Source organism: Plecotus auritus, assembly GCF_963455305.1.
Source record: "Plecotus auritus genome assembly, chromosome: 9".
In the NCBI taxonomy this organism is placed as follows: Eukaryota; Metazoa; Chordata; class Mammalia; order Chiroptera; family Vespertilionidae; genus Plecotus; species Plecotus auritus.
This window is the reverse complement of record NC_137783.1, coordinates 114873995-114900198: the sequence shown is the minus strand read 5'-3', so window position 1 is coordinate 114900198 and position 26204 is coordinate 114873995. Positions and strand designations below refer to the sequence as shown.

At 54.2% G+C, this 26204-nt stretch overlaps 2 protein-coding genes across 2 annotated transcripts in view; both read left to right on the top strand.

Moving 5' to 3' along the window:
* Window positions 1-16819, top strand: part of DCHS1 (dachsous cadherin-related 1) — a 34500-nt gene extending 17681 nt beyond the window's left edge. Inside the window, exons 3-21 of the mRNA XM_080642399.1 lie at window positions 2817-3005; window positions 3103-3334; window positions 3457-3693; window positions 4028-5053; window positions 5274-5467; window positions 5680-5776; window positions 5877-6034; window positions 6229-7093; window positions 7184-7423; window positions 8217-8342; window positions 8962-9171; window positions 10483-11361; window positions 11481-11594; window positions 11766-11977; window positions 12065-12219; window positions 12394-12524; window positions 12640-12923; window positions 13278-13416; window positions 13750-16819. Coding sequence (XP_080498525.1) covers window positions 2817-3005; window positions 3103-3334; window positions 3457-3693; window positions 4028-5053; window positions 5274-5467; window positions 5680-5776; window positions 5877-6034; window positions 6229-7093; window positions 7184-7423; window positions 8217-8342; window positions 8962-9171; window positions 10483-11361; window positions 11481-11594; window positions 11766-11977; window positions 12065-12219; window positions 12394-12524; window positions 12640-12923; window positions 13278-13416; window positions 13750-16361 — 8100 coding nt within the window. The 3' untranslated portion in view covers window positions 16362-16819. The remainder of the gene's footprint in view (window positions 1-2816; window positions 3006-3102; window positions 3335-3456; window positions 3694-4027; window positions 5054-5273; window positions 5468-5679; window positions 5777-5876; window positions 6035-6228; window positions 7094-7183; window positions 7424-8216; window positions 8343-8961; window positions 9172-10482; window positions 11362-11480; window positions 11595-11765; window positions 11978-12064; window positions 12220-12393; window positions 12525-12639; window positions 12924-13277; window positions 13417-13749) is intronic.
* Window positions 16820-17587: 768 nt separating this feature from the next.
* TPP1 (tripeptidyl peptidase 1) lies at window positions 17588-25818 on the top strand. Its single transcript, XM_080643219.1, has 13 exons — window positions 17588-17659; window positions 17775-17846; window positions 18115-18254; window positions 20682-20832; window positions 21039-21166; window positions 21314-21492; window positions 21749-21947; window positions 22102-22290; window positions 22539-22608; window positions 23030-23150; window positions 23241-23399; window positions 23552-23677; window positions 23857-25818. The coding sequence occupies exons 1-13, from the start codon at window positions 17616-17618 to the stop codon at window positions 23995-23997; spliced, it is 1719 nt and encodes a 572-aa protein (XP_080499345.1). The 5' UTR covers window positions 17588-17615; the 3' UTR covers window positions 23998-25818.
* The last annotated feature ends 386 nt before the right edge of the window (window positions 25819-26204 follow it).

Sequence of the window (26204 nt, the reverse complement as noted above, 5' to 3'; positions counted from 1 at the left end):
AGTTTGGAACTCAGAGAAGTGATCTGGGTCAAAGTATAGACAATGGTCAGAGCCACAGAAGTGGAAGAGAAGACCCTAAGCAAGTGTGTAGCGTGAGAAAAGGCCAGGGCGAGATTCCAGGGAACAAAAACTTGTAACAATGGGCAGAGTAAGGGGAGGTCAAAGGAAGACTGGGGGGTGGGGAAACTGGGGGGGAAACTGGAGAGCGTAGTGTCAAGAAGTCAAAGTGGGAGAAATACCTGGGAAGGAGGTCAGGATGGGCTGGCGCAGTAAGTTTGTAGTCTGTGAGGAGTTTTAGAGAGTTCACAGATAAGGGTCTTTATATTGTCCTTGAAATAGTGCATTTGATGAGAGGTTTGGGTGGGGTGGGGATAAGAGTTACAGCTTTGGGGAGAGATTGCTGGATAGCAGGGCGGAGAGCCTGTTGAAATGGAGATTGTGCATTTGCAGTGGAACCTCTGAGCAGGGGCTGCAGAGGCTGGGAAATTCACTTCTGCCTTGGTCATTTCCAGTCAATGGCTGCTGTGCCTTCTGGGGTCAGTTCCTGACAACTTCCCCTGACCACTATTTATTGCTTTCTTCCTGCAGCGAGTCAGAGGGCAAAGGTCTTTAACAGCTTCTGGAGATGGTGCCGCAGCTGTCCTGCAGCCTGCAGGCTTGATGCAGGGGAAGTTTGTCTCCTGGGATTTCGGGCCCACGGCCACAGTAACGAGTTGGAGCGGGAGCTGTTTCCAGGGTCCAGCCATGGCAGGGTCTTAGTGTCTCTCAGGAGGGTAAACAATGGCACAAATCATTTCTGTCAAGGGCCCGGGCAACCATTAGAAGTCCTTGGCCAGCCTTCTCCCTGAGCAACATTTTCTGGCTCAGAAAGGGGAACTCTCCAACTTCCTTTTACAGCATATCATGACCCTGAGGCCCTTGGATCCACAAAGAGCACTTTGTCACAGGCTACCGCAGTCGGCACCAGCTAGCCCACTATTGAGGCCCTAATGTGCACCCATGATATAAAAGTCAGTTTGAAAGAAGTTTTTGTTGTAAGGCAAGGCAATCAGAACGTCCGTTTACTCAATGAACAAATACACATAGAGGACCTAGGGTATGCCCGGCCCTATCCTGGCCTTGGAGCTCCCAGAATGGTGTCTCCTGCTGATCCAGCTCTGAAATGTTCAGAGGCTCCTGATATTGGTGTCCAATCATTCAACTTTTTCTGACCCAGTCTGGGAGATTATCAAGAATTAACCAGGAAAGCCTTTCCCTATTTCTTAGTTTTGGAGAGCCCCTACAACTGAATGACTTCAATATTGGACTTGCAATATAGACCTGCAATTCTCCGGCTCCCACTTCCAATGAAGTTTGCTTGAGAGGTGAAAGGGAAGCTAAAGTTGCATGAGCCACATCCATAAATCCATAGAGCAGACCCTGATCACTTCAGTCATCAAAGTCCAGTATCAATCAGATCTCATTCTGTAATGACCAAACTCAATAAAGAGTAACCCTATGACATCAGCCTCTATAGTTTTACCAGTCAGCCAGTTCTCTGCTGGGAGTGATGATGAGATTTGGTGATGTTATTCACTCCCTGTGATCCACCAGGAATTTGCAGTCAGAGCCCTTTAGCACTCCTCTTCGTAAGTGAAATTGGTCCTCATTCTCTGCAGATTTTATATCTCAGTTTGCTGACTCTCTAAAATTTAGGTGTGACCCTAAAATCAATACTTGTGGAACTTTTGCAGTCATTCTCGGACATGGGCAGAGTGATGAAAAATTCAAATTACCTAACGCACACAGTTTCAGCTGAGACTGAACATGGCCAGGCTCTGCCTTCACGTTTCAGTTCTTATACTGTAAACAAGAGTCCTTCATGCAGTCTGTTTAGTGCCAGGTTTTTTGCATTTTTGTGCTTTTTGTTGGTGATTTTGCTGTTTAAAGTGGTCCCCAGGTGTGGTGCTGAAGTGCTGTCTAGTGTTCCTAAGCACAAGAAGGCTGTGATGTGCCTTATGGAGAAAACAGTATGTGTGTTCAGATTAACTTTGTTCAGATAAGAGTTATAGTGTCATTGGCCATGTGTTCAATGTTAACAAATCAATCTATATATATATAAAAAGCCAGTGACCAGAACACCTGAACGACCAAATGACTTGAATGACTAGTCACTATGATGCCTACTGCGCCCGGCCAAGCAGCCCGATTGATCAGGGGTGAGGCCGGCTGGCCAACCTCCCGCATCCCCTTTCCACCCTCCTCCAACCTCTCCCCTCCCTCCGCTGGCCCAGCATGATAGGCCACATTGGGGCAGGCCAGCCGGACCCCACCTGTGCATGAATTTGTGCACTGGGCCTCTAGTAATATATATTAAGTTAGGTGTCTTTAAACAGAAACACACGTAAAACAAGGTTATCTATTGACAAGTTGACAAAAATATTGTGACAAGAGGCTCACAGGAACCTCACACAGGCAATGTGTTTTGGTGTATGTCCTACTAATTCCCTCTGTGTGTCCACCATCTAGAGCAGGGGTGGGCAAACTTTTTGACTCGAGGGCCACAATGGGTTCTTAAACTGGACCGGAGGGCCGGAACAAAAGCATGGATGGAGTGTTTGTGTGAACTAATATAAATTCAAAGTAAAGGAGCGGAGGGGAGAGCAAGAGAACCAGATAGAACAGCCGGATCCAGCCCACGGGCCATAGTTTGCCCAAGGCTGATCTAGAGACTCTGAGCCCCAGGTGGCTCAGGGCCTGCTCCTCCTAATTGCCATGTATCTCTGGCTCTTCTGGCCAAAAAGATGTGGCAACACTCACCCCAGCCTCTCCCGCAGGTGACAGCCACAGATGCAGACAGTGGCCCATTTGGCCTCCTCTCCTATTCCTTGGGTGCTGGACTTGGGGCCTTGGGGTCTCCCCCTTTCCGCATTGATGCCCACAGTGGTGATGTGTGCACGACTCAGACCCTGGACCGTGACCAGGGGCCCTCAAGCTTCGACTTCACGGTGACGGCTGTGGATGGGGTGAGTGGGCAGACCGTGGGCAGGGTGGGACATTGGGATAGAGCATTCACCAGGGCCAGATAAAGCCCACCTGACTTATGGCTACATATCTCACCAGGGAGGCCTCAAGTCCATAGTGTATGTGAAGGTGTTTGTGTCAGACGAGAATGATAACCCACCTCAGTTCTATCCACGGGAGTATGCTACCAGTCTGAGCGCCCAGAGTCCACCAGGCACAGCCGTGCTGAGGGTGCATGCTCATGACCCTGACCAGGGGCCCCATGGGCGACTCTCCTACCACATCCTGGCTGGCAATAGCCCCCCACTCTTTGCCTTGGATGAGCACTCAGGTGAGGATCCTTCTATACCCAGGGTTTATCCCACACCCCTTTCCCACCTGCCTAAATGAAGCACTGCCCCCCTTTCAACTCTGTTGTTTCCTTATACATCTCTGCTCTATCTCTCTTCCCAGGGCTGTTGACAGTAGCCTGGCCCTTGGCCAGGCAGGTCAGCTCTGTGGTGCAGCTGGAGATTGGGGCTCAGGATGGAGGTGGCCTGAAGGCAGAGCCCAGTGCCCGAGTCAACATCAGCATTGTGCCTGGAACCCCCATACCACCCATATTTGAACAACTACAGTATGTCTTTTCTGTGCCAGAGGATGTGGCACCAGGCACCAGTGTGGGCATAGTCCAGGCACACAACCCACCAGGTATCATTTATCATTATTCCCACTTAGCGCCATACCCAGACACCCCGTTATAACCCTCGGTCTCCATCTCAGGGTACCCCAGATAGCCCCAATACAAAACACTCTGGTTCCAATTCCCAACACCTTCTTGGGCATGAGCAGGCACTCTGCTTTATCCTCAGCCATGTGAATATGACCCTAGTGCCATCCAGTTTCTCTGCCAACACCTGCCCCCCCCCCTATTCCTTTGAAAGGCACAGGAGTGAGCATTGTGTAACCCCTCTTGGGATCAGAGTCTGGTCCCAACTCAATAGGTGCCCCTCCATCTCTTTTCTGACCACTCTCTTTTCCCTAGGTCGCTTGGGGCCAGTGACACTCGTCCTATCAGGTGGGGATCCCCGAGGACTCTTCTCCCTAGATGGGGCCTCGGGGCTGTTACAGACACTTCGCCCTCTGGATCGGGAGCTGCTGGGGCCAGTGCTGGAGCTGGAGGTGCGGGCAAGCAGTGGAGTGCCCCCAGCTTTCGCTGTAGCTCGGGTGCGTGTGCTGCTGGATGATGTGAATGACAATTCCCCTGCTTTCCCTGCACCTGAAGACACAGTATTGCTGCCACCAAGCACTGCCCCAGGGACCCTCATCTATACACTGCGTGCTCTGGACCCAGACTCAGGCGTTAACAGTCGAGTCACCTTTAACCTTCTTGCTGGAGGTGGCGGGGTCTTCACTGTGGACCCCACCACAGGCCACGTACGACTTATAGGACCTCTGGGGGCCCCAGGGGGGCCAGCGCATGAACTAGACCTGGAAGCCCGGGATGGAGGCTCCCCACCCCGCACCAGCCACTTTCGCCTGCGGGTGGTGGTACAGGACTTGGTGACCCGTGGGCTGGCTCCCCACTTCGACAGCCCTACCTACCGTGTGGACCTGCCCTCAGGCACCACCCCTGGAACTCAGGTTCTGCAAGTGAAGGCTCGAGCACCTGATGGGGGCTCTGTCACCTACCACCTTGCAGGAGATGGGCCAAGCAGCCCTTTTGGTCTAGAGCCACAGAGTGGGTGGCTATGGGTGCGGGCAGCACTGGACCGTGAGTCCCAGGAGTTGTACACACTAAAGGTAATGGCAGTGTCTGGGTCCAAAGCTGAGTTGGGGCAGCAGACAGGCACGGCCACTGTAAGGGTCAGCATCCTCAATCAGAATGACCACAGTCCCCGCTTGTCTGAGGAGCCCACCTTCCTGGCTGTGGCAGAGAACCAGCCCCCAGGGACCAGTGTGGGCCGGGTCTATGCCAGTGACCGAGACTCGGGACCCAATGGACGCCTGACCTACAGCCTACGACAGATGTCAGAAGACAGCAAGGCCTTCCGCATCCACCCCCAGACTGGTGAGTACTGCCACCCAAATTCTGAGACCCCATAGCCTCATCAGATTGGTAAAGCATCAGACAGGATCCCCAGAGCCTGGTCATGAAGACCAGCACTAAGCTTGGAGTTTCACCCTGGGTTTCCCTCCCACACATCCCCAAACCCCAGCTTCTCAGTTAACAGGCCTCTGGCTCTGCATCCCTAGCTATTCCATACATGACCCCTCTCCTGCACTCCCAGGAGAAGTGACCACCCTCCAAACCCTGGACCGAGAGCGGCAGAGCAGCTACCAGCTCCTGGTGTGGGTGCAGGATGGGGGGAGCCCACCCCGCAGTACCACAGGCACCGTGCACATCGCAGTGCTCGACCTCAACGACAACAGTCCCAGCTTCCTGCAGGCCTCAGGGGTTGCTGGCGGGGGCCTCCCTATACAGGTATGTGAGCGGGGAAGGACTCTATCCTGAAGAAGTGAGAGGGAATGGGCGTCTCCCCATAAAGCTGTAGGTGTAGGTAAGAGAGATGTTTTTTGGAACAGGTGTGAGAGCAAAAAAGGGGCTCTGTCTGCACACAGGTGAGGGGAACTCCATCCTGGGTTGTCTCAAGAACAGGAAAGAGACAACTGTATGCAAGTTGTGTATCCCCACAGGTACCAGATCGAGTGCCTCCAGGGACACTGGTGACGACTCTGCAGGCCAAGGATCCAGATGAAGGGGAGAATGGGACCATCCTGTACACGCTGACTGGTATGGGGGTGGAGAGAAGGGAGTTGATGGGTGTGACACACCCTCATGACCTGCCCAGCTCTGGGACCCAGGCCCTCACACTTCCACTGCCTATCCCCAGGTCCTGGCTCAGAGCTCTTCTCTCTGCACCCTCACTCAGGGGAGCTGCTCACTGCAGCACCCCTGGTCCGAGCAGAGCGGCCCCACTATGTGCTGACGCTGAGTGCTCATGACCAAGGCAGCCCTCCTCGGAGTTCCAGCCTCCAGCTGCTGGTGCAGGTATGGCTGCCCCGCCTCCAATCTGTCCACTTGGCCCCTGCTGTGGACCCACCTCCAATAGCCCCACCTTCATTGGGTCCTTTTCTCTTCTCCTAAGGCTACTCTGAGCACCCTTCCTGCTACCCATGGGCAAACCCAGACCCCTTTTTACACTGGTCCCCCTGCTTTCTTCCTCCTGCCTCCATCCACAACAGGTGCTTCCTTCAGCTCACTCGGCTGAGCCTCCACCAGATCCTTCAGAGCCAGACCCAGCGGCACCCGTGCCTGTAGTGCTGACGGTGACAGCAGCCGAGGGGCTGCAGCCTGGCTCCCTGTTGGGCTCCGTGGCGCCGCCTGAGCCGGCGGGTGTGGGAGCACTAACCTACACCCTGGTGGGCGGCGCGGACCCAGAGGGTACTTTCGCGCTGGAGGCGGCTTCGGGGCGCCTGTACTTGGCGCGGCCGCTGGACTTTGAGGCAGGCCCAGCGTGGCGCGCGCTCACGGTGCGCGCCGAGGGCCCGGGCGGCGCGGGCGCGCGACTGTTGCGCGTACAGGTGCGCGTGCAAGACGAGAACGAGCACGCGCCGGCCTTCGCCCGCGACCCTCTGGCGCTGGCGCTGCCGGAGAACCCAGAGCCCGGCGCTGCGCTGTACACTTTTCGTGCTTCGGACGCCGACGGTCCGGGCCCCAACAGCGACGTGCGCTACCGCCTGCTGCGCCAAGAGCCTCCCGCGCCCGCGCTGCGCCTGGACGCGCGCACCGGGGCACTGAGCGCGCCGCTGGGCCTGGACCGCGAGACCACGCCCGCAATGCTACTGCTGGTGGAAGCCACCGACCGGCCCGCCAATGCCAGCCGCCGCCGCACGGCGCGCGTCTCCGCGCGTGTCTTTGTCACTGACGAGAATGACAACGCTCCAGTCTTCGCCTCGCCCTCACGTGTGCGCCTCCCCGAAGATCAGCCGCCTGGGCCCGTGGCGCTGCACGTGGTGGCCCGGGACCCGGACCTGGGCGAAGCCGCACGCGTGACCTATCGCCTGGCTGCTGGCGGGGACGGCTACTTCCGGCTACACTCAAGCACTGGTGAGTTGTGCCCGGTGGCCAGGTGCGAGGAGGGTGTGATGCGAAGGGAATGCGGAGGTTTCCTTCCAACCTGCTCTACTGATCACCTAGGAGCGCTGTCCCTGGTGCGGCCCTTGGACCGTGAACATAGAGCTGAGCACCTCCTGACTGTGGTGGCCTCCGACCACGGCTCCCCACCGCGCTCAGCCACGCAGCTCCTAACTGTCAGTGTCGCTGATGTCAACGACGAGGCACCGGCTTTCCAGCAGCAGGAATACAGCGTACTCTTGCGGGAGAACAGCCCGCCTGGCACATCTCTGCTCACTCTGCGGGCAACCGACCCAGACCTGGGTAAGACCTTGCAGGGTGGGGGATTTGAGAGAGGGATGGACTAGGGCAAGAAAGGAATATATATATACTAAAGGCCCAGTGCACGAAATTCGTGCACGGGGGGTGTGTGTCCCTCAGCCCAGCCTGCACCCTCTCCAATCTGGGACCCCTCCAGGGATGTCCGACTGCTCGTTTAGGCCCGAACCCGGTAGGATTGGGCCTAAACGGGCAGTCGGACATCCCTCTCACAATCCAGGACTGCTGGCTCCCAACTGCTCGCCTGCCTGCCTGCCTGCCTGCCTGCCTTCCTGATTGCCCCTAACCGCTTCTGCCTGCCCGCCTGATCACCCCCTAACCACTCCTCTGCCAGCCCAATTGCCCCTAACTGCTCTCCCCTGCAGGCCTGGTCACCCCTAACTGCCCTCCCCTGCAGGCTTAGTTCCCCCCCAACTGCCCTCCCCTGCAGGCCTGGTCCCCCCCACCAACTGCTCCCCCCTGCAGGCCTGCTTGCCCCCAACTTCCCTCCCCTGCCAGCCTGGTCACCCCCTAACTGCCCTCCCCTTCAGGCTTGATCACCCCCAACTGCCCTCCTTTGCTGGCCTGATTGCCCACAACTGCCCTCCCTTGCAGGTGTGGTCCCTCCCAATTGCCCTCCCCTGCTGGCCATCTTGTGGTGGCCATCTTGTGTCCACATGGGGGCAGCCATCTTGTGTGTTGGAGTGATGGTCAATTTGCATATTACTCTTTTATTAGATAGGAAGGATAGGATAGGATATATATATATATAATCATCCTCCATGCTGCCCCTCCTCAGGGGCCAATGGGCAGGTGACCTATGGAGGCATCTCTGGCGAGAGCTTCTCCCTGGACCCAGACACTGGAGTTCTCACAACTCTTCGGGCCCTGGATCGGGAGGAACAGGAGGAGATCAACCTGACAGGTACACATTAAGAGGACCCTGAAAACCTGAGAGGTGTTGTAATCCCCAGTGTTACATAAGCAAAACCCCCAATTACCTTCTAGAAGCTTCCACCCATTACAGCACATCTTCTGTTACATTTTTTTATCCTTTTGGGGAGTCAGCAATTTGGCAGAGTGCAAGGTCAACTGATTTTTAGGCCGTCACCAGTGTGACACAAACTCTCAAATGCATGTCACAGCTATGCCCTCTAGGATTCTCTCAGATTATACTGCAGTCATTTGACAGAGGAGCATATTTGAGTACCTAAGAGGTGAACTGACTTGCTCAAGCTAACACGGCTTGAAAGGGGCAAAGCTGGAACTTGAACCCAAATCTTTTGATACCTCATTTAATATCACACCACCGCTACATCTTGCATGCACCAAGCATGGGAGGTGAGAAGAAAGTAACAGCTCTGAAACCTGTATATTTATGTGTGCATGTCCACATGTAGGCACCTATGTGCTTGTGGGGTGTAGAGAGATGGACATTTTCTGTTTTGTGTGTGCACCTGGTAAATGCGTGTGAACACTGTGTGGTATGGATTTCTCCATGGGATGGGAGCAGACTAGAGCTCATTGATTTTCCTTCCTCATAGTGTATGCCCGAGACAGGGGGTCACCTCCGCTGTTGACCCATGTCACAGTACGAGTGGCTGTAGAGGATGAGAATGACCATGCCCCAACCTTTGGGAGTGCCCATCTCTCCCTGGAAGTACCCGAGGGCCAGGACCCCCAGACCCTTACCACGCTGCGGGCTTCTGACCCAGATGTGGGAGCAAATGGGCAGTTGCAGTACCGCATCCTGGGTGAGAACCACATCCTCCATGTTGGCCTATGTCACACTCAATGTGTCAGGGTCTCCTTTTTATTCTCCTTATGTATTCCTCTTTTTTCTTTCCCATGCATATATCTTTGTCTCTGGGTGTCTCCTGTGCTGCTTCAGCTCTATCTCCCTCTATGACTCTATTTTTAACTTTGCTTCTTTTTCTTTCTTGTCTGTCCCTGTAGAGCAACAGTTGTTCTCAAACGTTTTGGTCTTGGGAACCCTTAACATGCTTAATTTTTTAAAACGAAATTGGTGCTTTTTTAAAATATGTTTTTATTTTTTGCTGTTGTTTTTTAGAGAGAGATGAAAGGTGAGGGATAGAAAGATGGATAGAAACAGAAACATCGAGGAGAGAGAAACATCATTAATTGGCTGCTTCCTGTACGCCCCCTACTGGGGATCCAGCTGCAACCCAGGCATGTGCCCTGACCAGAATCTACCCAAGACCTCTTGGTTCCTGGGTCAACACTTAACTGCTGAGCCACACCGGCTGGGCAACTTGCTTAATTTTTGAGATCCCTGAAAAGCTTTATTTATATAATAAAATAGTGTGATATAACATTATAATAAATATGTAATATAAATATATACGTTTATCAATAGTATATTAGATATTAAAGCTAAGAAGACACAAAATATTGCAAAGCAAGCCAGTGAAGTATACTACTTAACATATTTCTGCATAGGCACATGTTTCAAATAACAGTTTGTTGGATAGTAATGAGGTTGCAAAGATTATAACAGGTATAAATGAAGGTAAGCCAGCAAAAACTGAATGAATCTTTGAACATGTTTATATCCTAAACTGTCTATCTAGAATATTCTAGAAAACACAAGAATATATCAGCACACATTCCATTAACCATCCAAGTGATGATGTCATCACATATACCATCTGGACTCCACTGTACAGTGTGAGATAATGAGAATGAAAAAGGCATTTAGTGTCTTAGTATTGCTATGAAAATAGTTCTGATCTTACGTACTCTCGTGAAAGGGTCTTAAGAGACTCCTAGAGGTTCCCAGACCACACTCTTAAGATCAGCTGCTTTATAGTAAGGTATTTCTTCGCCTTCTGTGTTCATCTTTGTTTCTCTGCCTTTCTCCCAATTTCTTTCTCTTTCTCTTTCTTTTTCTCTTTGTCTCTTTCTCTTTCTCCTTCTCCTCCTCTCTCCCTCTCCTTCCTCTTCCTTCCATCCTCTCTATCTCATTCTTTGCTGTTGCCTATAAATCAGTCCCACTCCCATGGGCTGATACGTGTATGTTTATGTGTGTATGCCCTTCTCTGCAGATGGGGATCCATCAGGAGCCTTTGTCCTAGATCTAACCTCTGGGGAGTTTGGTACCATGAGACCACTAGACCGAGAGGTGGAACCAGCATTCCAGCTGCGGATAGAGGCCCGGGATGGAGGCCAGCCAGCTCTCAGTGCCACTCTGCTTGTGACAGTGACAGTGCTGGATGCCAATGACCATGCCCCAGCCTTTCCTGTACCTGCCTACTCTGTGGAGGTGCCTGAGGATGCCCCTACAGGAACTCTCCTGTTGCAGCTACAGGCTCATGATCCTGATGCTGGGGCCAATGGCCATGTGACCTACTACCTGGGTGCAGGTGCAGCAGGAGCCTTCCTGCTGGAGCCCAGCTCCGGGGAACTGCGTACAGCCACAGCCCTAGATAGAGAGCAGTGTTCCAGCTATTCCTTCTCCGTGAGTGCGGTGGATGGTGCAGCTGCTGGGCCCCTGAGCACCACGGTGCCTGTCACCATCACAGTGCGTGATGTCAATGACCATGCACCCACCTTCCCCACTAGTCCCCTGAGGCTGCGCCTGCCCCGCCCAGGCCCCAGCCTCAGCACCCCGACCCTGGCTCTGGCCACTCTGCGAGCTGAAGACCGTGACGCTGGTGCGAATGCCTCCATCCTCTATAGGCTGGCAGGCACACCACCTCCTGGCACCACTGTGGACTCCTACACTGGTGAAATCCGTGTGACCCGCTCCCCTGTAGGCTTGGGCCCCCGGGATCGTGTCCTCTTCATCGTGGCCACTGACCTTGGCCGTCCTGCTCGCTCTGCCACCGGTGTGGTCATTGTGGGGCTACAGGGGGAGTCTGAACGTGGACCCCGCTTTCCCCGTGCTAGTGGCGAAGCTGTGCTCCGTGAGAATGCACCCCCAGGTGGGTCCCAACCGTGTCTCCCAGCCATATATCTCTGCATGGGCTGGAGTTACTAAAAATGGCCCCCACACTCCCTCAGTCTAGTGCTTACAGTCCTGCCAATACCATCCTCTCTGCAGGGACTCCCATTGCCTCCCCTAAGGCTATCCACACAGGGGGCTCAAATGGACCAATCACCTACAGCATTCTCAGTGGGAATGAGAAAGGGACATTCTCCATCCAGCCTAACACAGGTAAGGGGCAGGAGCAGGGGGCTCTGTGAAGGGACAGGCTCCTGGAGGAGCTCCCCTTTGGGCCCAAGGAGACTCTGGTGGGGGAGGGACTGCCCTTGAGTAAGAGGCCTCAGAGAGGAAGGCTCCAGGGCAAGGAAGGGGCATTCAGTGATGCATTCTGCCTTCTCCCAGGAGCCATCACAGTTCGCTCAGCAGAGGGGCTGGACTTTGAGGCAAATCCACGGCTGAGACTAGTGCTGCAGGCAGAGAGCGGAGGAGCCTTTGCCTTCTCTGTGCTGACCCTAACCCTGCAAGATGCCAATGACAATGCCCCCCGCTTCCTGCAGCCCCACTACGTGGCCTTTCTGCCTGAATCCAGGCCCTTGGAGGGGCCCCTGCTGCAGGTATGGGATATGATGGGAAAATGGGGGAAAGGCTGGTCAGACTTGTCTGTGCCCAGGCCAGTGCCAGCAGCCTCCTACTTCCACCAGGTGGAGGCAGATGACCTGGATCAAGGCCCCAGTGGACAGATCTCCTACAGTCTGGCTGCATCCCAGCCAGCGCGGGGACTGTTTCATGTAGACCCAGCCTCAGGCGCTATCACTACCACAGCCATCCTGGACCGTGAGATCTGGGCGGAAACACGGTGAGCCCTGGCTCTATAGACTCCATGACCCCACCCTGGGTCCATCCAACTTCAAGTCCCTCCTTGAATCCCCTTCAATTCCTAGGCCACATTCTGAGTATCCCTAGCCCTGCCCAGTGTTCTCCCTTATCCCCAGACCCCTCCCCCAATTGTGCTCCACCTGACTATGTCCAGGCTGGTACTGATGGCCACAGACAGAGGAAGCCCAGCCCTGGTGGGCTCAGCTACCCTGACCGTGATGGTCATCGACACCAATGACAATCGACCCACCATCCCCCAGCCCTGGGAGCTCCAAGTATCTGAAGGTGAGGGCTGGGTAAAGTAAGAGGTACAAAGGGTGGTAGGGTGGCACTGTTCCCCACTCTGGGGCTCCAGAGGTATCTTGGACCATGCCAAACACATTTGTCCCACGTATTGCAGATGCACTATTGGGCTCAGAGATTGCACAGGTCACAGGGAATGACGTGGACTCCGGCCCGGTGCTCTGGTATGTGCTGAGCTCATCTGGACCCCAGGATCCTTTCAGCGTAGGCCGCTATGGAGGCCGTGTCTCCCTCACAGGCCCCCTGGACTTTGAGCAGTGTGACCGCTACCACCTGCAGCTGCTGGCGCATGATGGGCCTCACGAGGGCCGTGCCAACCTCACGGTGCTCGTGGAGGACGTCAATGACAATGCACCTGTCTTCTCACAGAGCCTCTACCAGGTACCAATGTCCCTGGATGTCCCCACACCCAGACCCAGGTTGGTTCATGTTGGAGAGAAGTGAGGAGGCTAGAAGTGTCTGAGTTGGCTGGACCTTAGAATTGACCTGGGGATGGAGCTCTAGGAGGGAGGGGGAAAGGTCCCATCTCAAACCAGCCTTGCAAGGCCTGGGAACTGTATCCAGGTTCTTTGCCCCATGCCCCAAAATGGGGAAAGGTGGACAGTTCAAATACTAAGGAGTATGGGCTCCAAGCTGGAATGGATACCAAGTACGGCTCCTGGGACCAACCTCCAGAACACAGGCCGAATGGACAGCAGGGCAGCATGGCCATAAACGTTTGTCCTCATACCTCAGGTGACGCTGCTGGAACACACGCCCCCAGGCAGTGCCATTCTCTCCGTCTCTGCCACTGACCGGGACTCAGGTGCCAATGGTCACATCTCCTACCACCTGGCTTCCCCTGCTGAGGGCTTCAGTGTTGACCCCAACAACGGTGCGTCCTGCCCCGGTCTGAGCCTGTATCTTTGACTGTGTTGGGCCATATTCTGACCTCCTTCCTAGAATTTCTTGTCCGAACTCAACACCTAGATCTCTTACCCAAGGAGGACATTTTCCCTCCTTTGTCTCTATTTTAAGCCCTGTCCTGGCTGCATGTCTAGAAGCCGTTCCCTGAATCCTGGAGGCCATCCCATAATCTCCCAGCACACGGGCTAGTCCCTGGAGCCTGACTTCTGAGGCCATATCCTAGGCCCTGAAGGGTCACTTGCTCTGTTCACCCATAGCCTCTGCTGAATTCATGTTTCTCTCCATTCCCTTCTCACCTCAGGGACCTTGTTCACGACAGCGGGAACAGTGGCTTTGGGCCATGAGGGGCTAGGAGTGGTGGATGTGGTGCTGGAAGCTCGAGATCATGGGATGCCAGGCCGGGCAGCCCGAGCCACAGTGCATGTACAGCTGCAGGACCAGAACGACCACGCCCCGAGCTTCACATTGCCACACTACCGTGTGGCTGTGACCGAGGATCTGCCCCCTGGCTCCACCCTGCTCACCCTGGAGGCCACAGATGCTGACGGAAGCCGCACCCATGCCACTGTGGACTACAGCATTGTCAGTGGCAACCGGGGCCGAGTCTTCCAGCTGGAACCCCGTCTTGCTGAAGCTGGGGAGAGTGGTGGACTAGGCCCCCAGGCACTGGGATGCCTGGTGTTGCTTGAGCCTCTAGACTTTGAAAGCTTAACCCAGTATAATCTAACTGTGGCTGCAGCTGACCGGGGTCAGCCACCTCGCAGCTCAGCCGTGCCGGTCACCGTCACCGTGCTGGACGTCAACGATAACCCACCCGTCTTCACCCGAGCATCCTACCGCGTGGCAGTATCCGAGGACACCCCTGTTGGAGCCGAACTGCTGCATGTGGAGGCCTCTGACGCTGATCCTGGCCCTCACGGCCTCGTGCGTTTCACCCTCAGCTCGGGTGACCCTGCAGGGCTCTTTGAACTGGATGAGAGCTCAGGTGCCTTGCGACTGGCCCGGCCCTTGGACTGTGAGACCCAGGCTCGACATCAGCTTGTCGTGCAGGCTGCAGACCCTGTGGGGGCACACTTTGCTCTGGCACCAGTGACCATTGAGGTCCAGGATGTGAATGACCATGGCCCAGCCTTCCCACTGAGCTTGCTCAGCACCAGCCTGGCGGAGAACCAGCCTCCAGGCACCCTTGTGACCACTCTGCATGCGATTGATGGGGATGCCGGGGCTTTCGGGAGGCTCCGCTACACCCTGTTGGAGGCTGGACCAGGGCCTGAGGGACGTGAGGCATTTGCACTGAACAGCTCAACAGGGGAGCTGCGGGCACGAGTGGCCTTTGACTACGAGCACACAGGAAGCTTCCAGCTGCTGGTGGGTGCTGCCGACGCTGGGAATCTCTCCGCCTCGGTCACTGTGTCCGTGCTGGTGACTGGCGAGGATGAGTATGACCCGGTGTTCCTGGCTCCAGCTTTCCACTTCCAAGTGCCAGAAGGTGCCCGGCGTGGCCACAGCCTGGGTCACGTGCAGGCCACCGATGAGGATGGAGGTGCCGATGGCCTAGTGCTCTATTCCCTTGCCACCTCTTCTCCCTACTTTGGTATCAACCAGACTACAGGTGCCCTGTACCTGCGGGTGGACAGCCGAGCACCAGGCAGCGGAACAGGCCCCTCTGGGGGTGGGGGCCGAACCCGGCGTGAGGCACCACGAGAGCTGAGGCTGGAAGTGGTGGCACGGGGGCCTCTGCCTGGTTCGAGGAGTGCCACAGTGCCGGTGACCGTGGATATCACCCACACGGCGCTGGGCCTGGCACCTGACCTCAACCTGCTATTGGTGGGGGCTGTGGCAGCCTCCCTGGGAGTGGTGGTGGTGCTTGCACTGGCAGCCCTGGTCCTTGGGCTGGTGCGGGCCCGTAACCGCAAGGCAGAGGCAGCGCCTGGCCCAATGTCCCAGGCAGCACCCCTAGCCAGTGGCTCCCTGCAGAAGCTGGGCCGGGAGCCACCCAGCCCACCACCCTCAGAGCACCTGTATCACCAGACTCTCCCCAGCTATGGTGGGCCAGGAGCTGGAGGTCCCTACCCGCGGGGTGGCTCCCTGGACCCTTCCCATTCAAGCGGCCGAGGCTCAGCAGAGGCTGCGGAGGATGACGAGATCCGCATGATCAACGAGTTCCCCCGTGTGGCCAGTGTGGCCTCCTCACTCGCTGCCCGTGGCCCCGACTCGGGCATTCAGCAGGATGCAGATGGACTGAGTGACACATCCTGTGAGCCACCTGCCCCCGACACCTGGTATAAGGGCCGAAAGGCAGGGCTGCTGCTGCCAGGTGCAGGAGCCACTCTGTACCGGGAAGAGGGCCCCCCAGCCACTGCCACGGCCTTCCTGGGGGGATGTGGCCTGAGCCCTGCACCCACTGGGGACTATGGCTTCCCAGCAGATGGCAAGCCATGTGTGGCAGGTGCACTGACGGCCATTGTGGCTGGCGAGGAAGAGCTCCGTGGCAGCTATAACTGGGACTACCTGCTGAGCTGGTGCCCTCAGTTCCAGCCATTGGCCAGTGTGTTCACAGAGATCGCCCGGCTCAAGGATGAAGCTCGGCCATGTCCCCCAGCTCCCCGTATTGACCCACCACCCCTCATCACTGCCGTGGCCCACCCAGGAGCCAAATCTGTGCCTCCAAAGCCAGCCAGCACAGCTGCAACCCGGGCCATCTTCCCGCCGGCCTCTCACCGCTCCCCCATCAGCCACGAAGGCTCCCTGTCCTCAGCTGCCATGTCCCCCAGCTTCTCACCTTCACTGTCTCCTCTGGCTGCTCGCTCACCTGTTGTCTCGCCATTTGGGGTGGCCCAGGGCCCCTCAGCCTCAGCACTTAGCGCAGAGTCCGGCCTGGAGCCACCTGATGACACGGAGCTGCACATCTAGCTGTGGCCCAGGCTGGGCCCCGACCTGGGACACGCACAGTGTCCCCAATGCAGGCCCCATCTGAGCCTGCCCTGGGCAGCCTCGGACCATGATTGGCCACAGGGGAGACCAGCTCCCTGTCCCAAACTTTCCAGTGGGAGCAGGTCGCACGTCTCGCCCCTGCCCCATCAGAGTACTACCACCACAGAGGCCCTGTGGGCACTAACCTGTGGCCAGGTCCAGTGTGGGGAGACACATGAAGGAGGCAGCAGCCCTGGTTCTCCTCAGTGAGGGCTTCCTGCCTGTGCCAGCACCCTGAGATGGAGCTGAGACTTTATTTATTGGGGGGTAGGGAGATGGGGGAGGTCCTCCAACCTGTTTGGGCCCAGCTCCTTTGGGTTCCACTGACACCCCTTCCCCTGCCCAGAACCAAGTGCCAATTCTCACTCTGGAGCCTTAATAAACTGCAGTTTGTACTCAGCGTCCGACTCAGTTCTGTGGGGCCAGAGGGATTGGAAGGCACCTAGCACACCGGACACCTCCAGAGGCACAGAGGGGTGGTAGACACAGGGGCATCCAGGGTGGGGGTGGCCACAGCCTGGGGGTGGGGGTGGCACTGGGAGCCATCTCTCTGCAGTCTATCTTTCCCTCTAACAGGCAGGAGGCCGGGAAGAAGGCAGACGGTGCCCCTGAGAGAGACTGGATGGGTGAGGAGAGATCTTAGGGATGACCAGCTCTAGGCCTTAGGGTCTTCAAGGAGGTAGGGTGGATACAGGAGCAACCAAGTGGTTTATGTGTTTTTCTTGGGGCCACTATATAGTCACTTGTAATAGGACTCAAATGTGTTGAGCCTTTGCCATCAGACTTCTGAGCGATGTGCCTGTTTTATCTGTAAATTTTATAGCAACCCTATGAGACAGACCACTTTTAATATAACAGTTTACATTCTAAATGAAGAAAGCTCATCTCTGAGAGGTTAGGTGGGTGACTTTCCTAATACACAGCTAGGAAGAACTTGGGTCTCTGGGTCTGTGGGCCTAGGGCTCCTTTCTTAAGCTCCCCTGTACCCTCTGGTGTGTCCTGGTGGACTCGCAGTAGGAGGAAACTCTGGGCCAAAGCCAGGGCCGGATGGGCCACAGCGGGAGAATCCAAGTGGCAGCCCCTCCCATTCCCCCAGCATTCAGGACCGCCCACTTGGGGGAGGAACCAGCACGTCACTAGTTTCTAGGCTGAAGGGTGGTAGTGGTAGACTGTAGGGTTCATGTGATCTGTCACATGACAGCAGATCTGCTGAGAGACGGAATGAGACTCGGATCCTGGTAAGAAATTAAGAGGGCCTGGGAGAAGGGGATCATGTTGGAGGGAATACATGTTGGAGGGTGGGGAGACCATCATGACCCAGTTGCCGTTGAAACCCACCTGCCATCCCTGCAGCCTCCTAGGGCTCTTAGCCCTCTTCGTCGTGGGCAAATGCAGTTACACCCCGGAACCCGACCAGCAGCGGACGTGAGTTGATTCAGCACGACCTCCCCTTCCCTGTATGCCCTGTCCTACACCCACTGCCCTGTTCCTAGCCTCGCTCACCCCCTCACCAGCTCCTGGTATTCACTCCAGAGTCTCATCCCCAGGTTCCCAGGCTCAGTCACCTATCATCCACCTTCATGAGCCATATCCGCTGCTGGGGTCCTTCCCACGCTCTCAGCCCCTAATCCTGAACCTTCTGAGACTATTTCCCATCGCCACCCTAACAAAGGCCATGTTCCTGACCCCACAGGCTGCCCCCAGGCTGGGTGTCCCTGGGCCGCGTGGACCCTGAGGAAGAGCTGAGTCTCACCTTTGCTCTAAGACAGCAGAACCTGGAAAGACTGCCCAAGCTGGTTCAGGCTGTGTCGGATCCCGGCTCTCCTCACTACGGTGCCTGTCGGGACTAGGGATGGGATGTGGGATGCAGTGCAGGGCTGGGCTGAGCCTGGGACAGTGCAGAGCATGTCAAGGTCATGCTCTTGGTGCCTGTCAGGGGGTGATATAGGGCAGATGAATGGCAGTGGCTCTCATTGAAAAGTTTCTGAATGAAAAGTGAACTGAAGCTAAACTGTCAAAAACTCATTCTTTCTCCAAAACCTTTTCCATCTGTGTTTGTCAGGCTAGAAACCTAAAAGCAGATGTGGTTAAGAGCACAGGCTTTCCCCTGGCTGGTGTGGCTCAGTTGGAGCATCCTCCCAACCAACTGAGAACCGTCACAGGTTTGATTCCTGGTCAGGGCACCTACCCAGGTTACTTTTCAATCTCTGGTGGAAGTGCAAGGTGTGTATGGGAGCCAACCGCTTCTCTCTTTCTCGCTCTCTTTTTCTCTCTCCCTCTCCCTTTGTCTCTCCCTTTCTTCCTCTCTAAAATAAATTATTTTATTTCTTTTAATCTTCACCCCAGAATATTTTTTTCCATTGATTTTTAGAGAGAGTGGAGGGAGAGAGAGAGAGAGAGAGAGACATAGATGTGAGAGAGACATATTGATTGGCCCGTGCACACAAACACACACACACACACACCGACTGACTGGAGCCGGGGATCAAACCTGCAACCCAGGTACATCCACTTTTTAAAAATATATATTTTTTATGGATTTCAGAGAGGAAGGGAGAGAGAGATAGAAACATCAATTATGAGATAGAATCATTGATCTGCAGCCTCTTGCACACTCCCCTCACTGGGGATCGAGCCTACAACTCAGGCATATGCCCTGACTGGAAATCAAACCCTGACCTCCTGGTTCCTGGGTCGATGCTCAACCACTGAGCCACACAGGCCGGGGCCCAGGTACATTCACTTGAACCCGTGACTCTTTGGTCCACAGGCCGATGCTCTAACCACTGAGCAAACTAGCAAGGGCTTAATTTAAAAAGAAAAAAGGCACAGGCTTTATGTTCAGATCTGGATTCAAATTATGACCACAAATGGAGAAGTAGCATCTAGTACAGATGCTTCTTGACTTACAATGGGGGTTACATCCCAATAAACCTACCACAAGTTGAAAATATTAAGTCAAAAATGCTTTTAATACATCATAGCTTAGCCTAGCCTGTCTTAAATATGTTCAGAACACAAGATCCAAGGAATTGGTAGAGTACCAGTTGCTTGCCCTCATGATCATGTGCCTGACTGGGAACTGTGGCTTCCTGCCACCGCCCAGCATCAGCAGAGAGTATCGTACCACACTACTAGCCCCAGAAAAGATAAAAATCCAAAGTATGGTTTCTACAGAATGTGCATTGGTCTGCAACCATCGTAAAGTCAGAAAATCGTAAGTTGGGGACTGTTGAACATCTAGGTGCTCACCAACTCAAGTTCCCCAAATCCACTTCCCTTTCCTCCTCCACTCAGATGCTGAGGCTGCCACTTCTAACTCTAAAATAGCCTTTGGTGTAGTCCACTTCTCACCTCCACTTGTTGCCACCAACTTAGTTTATTCTCTCACGTGGCTGCTGCCAGCCCCGTGACTCTTCCCCTCCACCCCCCTCCCCACTCTCCTCCACTCTCTGCTCTAAAACAGTCGATGTTTTGCTCCAATGGTCAGGCTGGATTGTGTCCCTCCCCTGCTTGCAGCCCTTCATGGTGGGTAGAGGAATGGGGGAGGGGCGGTCTCAGATGCACCCAGGAGGCGAGTTCTAGTGTGCATGACTCCATACAGGAAAACGGTGACTTGCCATCATGTTAAACTTAATCAGGGGTCCTCAAACTTTTTAAACGGGGCCAGTTCACTGTCCCTCAGACCGTGGGAGGGCCGGACTATAGTTTAAAAAAAAACTATGAACAAATTCCTATGCGCACTGCGGGCCTGGGACGAGTCGGCTGCTAAGCAGGACAGGCAGCGGCACCCGGCGGGCCGGATAAATGTCCTCGGCGAGTCGCATGTGGCCCGCGGGCTGTAGTTTGAGGACGCCTGCTTAAAGTCAACATGTATGAAAATTTGAGCTAAATTAGATATCATCTTATAATTGGCTCTGAAAGTCTCAAAAACTGTTATTGGAAATAAGCTTAAAATGGAGTTTTAATTTATGAACCTCACTTGTTTTTCATGATCATGGCAGTGCAGGCTGTGGTGCAGCATTTGCAACCTAGTAGCCTTTAGGATAAATCCATATTCCTGGCCCTGGCATTCCAATTCTCTCCAGCTTTTCTTCCCCTGGGCCCCCAAGTATAAGCTGCACCTGCACAGACTACCATGTTGCTATAAAGTCCCTCAAGACCCTTCTCTGGGCTTCCGATGTCTCCTGGTTGAGGTCCAAAAAGGGAAACTGGGAAAAGCAATGAATAAAGGCAAGAGCCTCTACTGAATCCCTGCAGGAAAATACCTGACCCTGGAGGATGTGGCTGAACTGGTCCGGCCATCACCACTGACCCTCCACACGGTCCAAAAATGGCTCTTGGCGGCTGGAGCCCGGAACTGCCAATCAGTGATCACACAGGACTTTCTGACCTGCTGGATGAGTGTTCGGTGAGAGAGAATCATTGCCCCACGGAGGGTACCAATTGTGCCACCAGGGAGACTAGCCACCCCAATGGGAGGGAGCTGAGAGCTTGCTGGGGCCTATGGGTAAGAGCTAACGCATGGGGAGACAACTAACTGCCTGGTGATGCTCACACAGCCATCCACTCTGTTCCATTCTTTCTGACCTCTGTTCTCTGCTCTCTGACCTCCAGACAGGCAGAGCTGCTGCTCTCTGGGTCTGAGTTTCACCGCTATGTGGGGGGACCTGCAGAGACCCATGTTGTAAGGTCCCTACATCCCTACCAGCTCCCGAAGGCCTTGGCCTCTCATGTGGACTTTGGTAACACCCAGTGGGGTTGGTGGGGTTGGGGCAGGCAGGGCCAGGGGCTGGAGAAGTTTAGATGCCATGGGGGAGATTGGGGAGATGGGCAGTAAAGTGGAGGTTGGAGTCTAAAAGATCTCCTCAAACCTAATCTCCTTTCTACAGTTGGGGGGCTGCACCGCTTTCCCCCCACATCATCCTTGAGGCAACGCCCTGAGCCACAGGTGGCAGGGACTGTTGGCCTACACCTGGGGGTGACCCCATCCGTGATCCGTGAGCGATACAACTTGACAGCACAAGACGTGGGCTCTGGCACAACCAACAACAGCCAAGCCTGTGCCCAGGTGAGCCAGGCAGGAGCCTCAGGGTCCTTGAAGCCTCCCCACGGAGCCTGACCAGCCAAGGGCCCGCTCTTATCCCCTATCCAAGGGGAAGGTTGGGGAGATCCTCAGTAAAGTGGGGGTTGGAGTCTAAAAGATATCCTCAAATCTGATCTTACCACATTGGGGGGCTAGTGTGATCTAGGATGGCATCTCTTGGGGCCATGTCCCGTGGGGCTATGTCCTCTGACCCATGTATCTGCTCTGGCTCCCTCCGTAGTTCCTGGAGCAGTATTTCCATGACTCAGACCTGGCTGAATTCATGCATCTCTTTGGCGGGAACTTTGCACACCAGGCATCAGTAGCCCAGGTGGTTGGACAACAGGGCCGGGGCCGGGCTGGGCTCGAGGCCAGTCTAGATGTGGAGTACCTGATGAGTGCTGGCGCCAACATCTCCACCTGGGTCTACAGTAACCCTGGTACTGTCAAGGGGATTGGTTGGTGGGAAGAGGGATAGGAATGAGTGTTGATCTTTGCTCCTCCAAGAGAATCCCGTGAACTAGAGGGAGATCCTGGAACCCACCCCCCCTTCCAAATGACTGCCTTGTGCTCCCCTTCCCACAAAACATCCAGGCCGGCATGAGTCACAGGAACCCTTCCTGCAGTGGCTCCTGCTGCTCAGTAATGAGTCAGCCCTGCCACATGTGCACACCGCGAGCTACGGAGATGACGAGGACTCCCTCAGCAGCGCCTACCTCCAGAGGGTCAACACTGAGTTCATGAAGGCTGCTGCTCGGGGTCTTACCCTGCTCTTTGCCTCAGGTGACCTCCTACTGAAAACTTAGATACCCACCCACCCACCCACCCACCCAAACTGAGAGCTCTGACCCCACAGTGACCCCTGATCCTGATCTCTGACTCATACTCTGAATTTAACAGGGACCACTGACCTGACCTCTAAACTCTGACCTCTTGCACTAATGACTAACTCTTAAATTCCTCTCCGACAGCCAAACCTAGATACCAAGCTCTGACCAATTAATCTGAGTGCTAAACTTGGTCTCTCTCAGGTGACAGTGGGGCTGGGTGTTGGTCTACCTCTGGAAGACACCAGTTTCGTCCCAGCTTTCCTGCCTCCAGGTAAGCAGCCCAGCTCACCACTTATCTGTGACCACCAACCTTTCATCTGTGACCTTATGATCTGGAACCTTTGCCTTGACCCCACCGGGTGCTCCTACGGCTCAACCTCAGCTTTACATGCCCTGGTTGCTGCACTCCCCTCTTGCGGTAGGTCGCAGGCCCCAAGTCTCCTGAGTAGAACACAGCTCCCAGTGTTTCTCTTTCTCAGGTCCCAGGCATTTAGTGGAAGATATGCTGGGTGTTCTGTTAGGAAAAGTATGCAGTCACCTCAGCCAAGCCTTCGGGGCTCAAAACCTTAGTCATCGCTATGTACATGCTTCCCCACAGAGTCCAGCCCCTCCAGCAACACCCAGGCCATCACCACCCATTTTGGAGGTACCCTTAGGACCCCTAAAATCTGAGTGCTGTCTTCTGCCCTCAGCCCTTATGTCACCACAGTGGGAGGCACATCCTTCCAGAATCCTTTCCGAGTCACAAGTGAGGTTGTTGACTATATCAGTGGCGGCGGCTTCAGCAATGTGTTCCCACGACCTCCGTACCAGGTACGTGTATGTTTATGTGGGTGGATGGGAATGGAGTGGGGGAGGTCAGGAATCCTCAGTTCAGAAGACATACTCAACGATGCTTTTCAGGAGGAAGCTGTAGCCAAGTTCCTGAGCTCCAGCCCCAAATTGCCACCATCCAGTTACTTCAATGCCAGTGGACGTGCCTACCCCGATGTGGCTGCACTCTCCGATGGCTATTGGGTGGTCAGCAACCGCGTGCCTATTCCATGGGTGTCTGGCACCTCGGTGAGAATCAGCCTGGCCTCAAACCTTCAGGAACTACCCTCAGCCTGTACCCCCAAGACCTTGCGCCCAGAACCCCTGACTTCTCAGAGACCTCTGATCCTTTCAAACATCCCTTCCCCAAAATCCAATTACTTGCACCCTCACCCTTGCAGGCTTCTACTCCAGTGTTTGGAGGGATCCTATCCTTGATAAATGAACACAGAATCCTCAATGGCCGCCCCCCTCTTGGCTTTCTCAACCCAAGGCTCTACCAGCAGCATGGGGCAGGACTCTTTGATGTGAGTGTGGACGGGAGGTGTGTGAACCTTTTCATAAGAGTATGGGGAATGCTAAGATAAACCTTAGAGCAGTTCTGATGGGGTAGGATAGTCTCTGGGATCTGAATACAGGACGAGGGGGTATAATCTGTTAGTGTTGGTACCAGCAGGCCCAGATCTGATGCCCACCTTATTCCTAGGTAACCCGTGGCTGCCATGAGTCGTGTCTGAATGAAGAGGTGCAGGGTCAGGGTTTCTGCTCTGGCCCTGGCTGGGATCCTGTGACAGGCTGGGGAACACCCAACTTCCCAGCTTTGCTGAAGACATTAATCAACCCTTGACCCTTTCCTGATGGGAGAGAGGGCCTATCCCCTGCCCCACAGCTGGTAGCTTGTTTCCTTATTCTGCACTATTGGAAGCCCTGCTGACCCCTCGCCTGTTGACTGCTGCAGACAGCTTATATCCCTAACCCTGAAGTGCTGTGAGCGTGACTTGACTCCCAACCCTACCCTGCTCTATCATCTCAGGTCTCCCTACTCCTGCCTCAGGTTCCTCTACATATGCTATAACCAGTACAGTTTGGGAGCACCTTCCCACCCCTCCCCCCATTCCTTCTTTCTCTTGGCAACCAGGTTTTTCCCAAGGGTTGTCTACACTGTCTGTGTACACGATTTTACTTTGTGTTTGCATCTCAATTCATTTCAATGAGACCTCTGTTCTCACTTTTTTACTCTTTCCTCCGCTGACACAGAAACAATGGCTGCTTCATCAAGTGCACTCCTCCCAATCTTTACTTTATGGCCCTCTGTCACAGTTGCCCACTCCCTCTCTTTCCTTAGCTTCTAGGGCTTAACTTCTTTTCTGACCATTCCCTCTTCCTCCTTCTCTTTCTCTGCTTCTAATGATGTACTTCACTACTGCGTCCTTATTTAGTCTTTTGCTCTCCTCACTCTATCTGTTGTCCCCTGGAACAAATCAATGACTGGCATCCACAGCCATCACCATCTTACTAAATCAGACTTTCTATTCAACAGTGATTGATACCTCAAATGCAAGATGTGCAGTTCTCAACACTTCATCTCTCTTCCTCCTTCCCAATCCTTTTATTTCTTCTTGGTAAATATACTATGCTTTTTCTAACCAAGCTAGAGAGCTAAATGTCATTCTAGACTCCTATTTCCATCACCTCCCCCACTTCAATTAACAAGTCCTGCTGACTTTACCTCTGACTTTATCTTTATCAATCCACAAGTCCTGCCAGTTATATTTCCTATGTATATCTAGAACTCACCTACTTCACTCCACCTCCACGGCTACTACATTAGCTTAAAGCCACATTCTCTCTCCTTTGAATTGTAGGCTCTTGCAAAAAGTGACCTTTCTTCCTGCCCTTTCCTAAACCATCTTCCAGAGATAAAATGAAAATCACATCAAGCCATTTACTTGATTAAGACCCTTCAAAGATTATTGGATAAAGTTTAGGCTTTTTATCATGACTCACAAACCTGACCCCTTCCTTGATATTTGTTCCTGAGTAACAAATTTTTTATCCTCCCCTGCTCTTCCCTCAAATATATTCTTTCACTTTTGCTCAAGATATTCTGTGCCCTTAACACTACCCCTGACTCCCCTTTGCTTGATTGATGTCAAGGATTCTTTCCAGACTCAGTTCAGAAGCCACTTTCTCTTGTGAACCTGTTGGCTCCCTGAAGCTGGTTGATTTTGGTATAGTACAAAAGTCCTAGAACTTGAAGCCAAACCTGTTTGATTCTTGTTTCTAATACAGACTAGTGCAGAGCCTTGGGCAACTAAGTTCATCTCCCCGAGCCTTGTCCTCACGTGGTAAGTGGGGATATCTATACCTGTCTCTCATAACTATCAGTGAATAATTGAATGGAATAAAGGTGATAGAGTGCCTGGTACAAAAGTCGGCAGCAGATGTTAATTCCCTTCGTGTTTTGCACTGCACACTCTGTGTCTACCTCTAGTGTTGTAACTGCCACATAGTATTGAAATTGCCAGTTGACCTGTTTGCCTCCCTTTCCAAGACCAGTAGTGCCTAGAGGACTAGAATCTTGTTTTACTTAACTTTGTATTCCCAGGCCCCTAGCTCAGGATTGGCAAATAGGAATTAAATAAATGTTTGCTACATCAAAAACCTCACTCTTGCACTCACTGTGATTTTTGCATATGTTGTTTACTCAGGCTGAATACTTTCCTGTCTACAGCTGCCCTGTGTGCACTCTCCTGCAGCCCTCATTTCTTCGGGCAGCTGGCGGGGAGGGGGCTTTCCTCCTCCACTACGAACCCTAAAAGGCAGAATAAGGGAACTAGAAAGGATGCCCACTGGCAGGGAACCGGTGGTCGAGGGGTGTCGGGCGGGCCTCTGAGTCCAAAGCAAGGTCTTTAGGAGTCCGGCTGAATGAAGGTCCCACCTCGTGGGAGACAGACCTCGACATTCCAGGGTTCCCAAACCGGTGGAACCGCCTAGTACAGGCAGCGGGAGGTTTGGGCTCCGCCCCGGTCTGTGTCAGCTAGCGGGCATTTA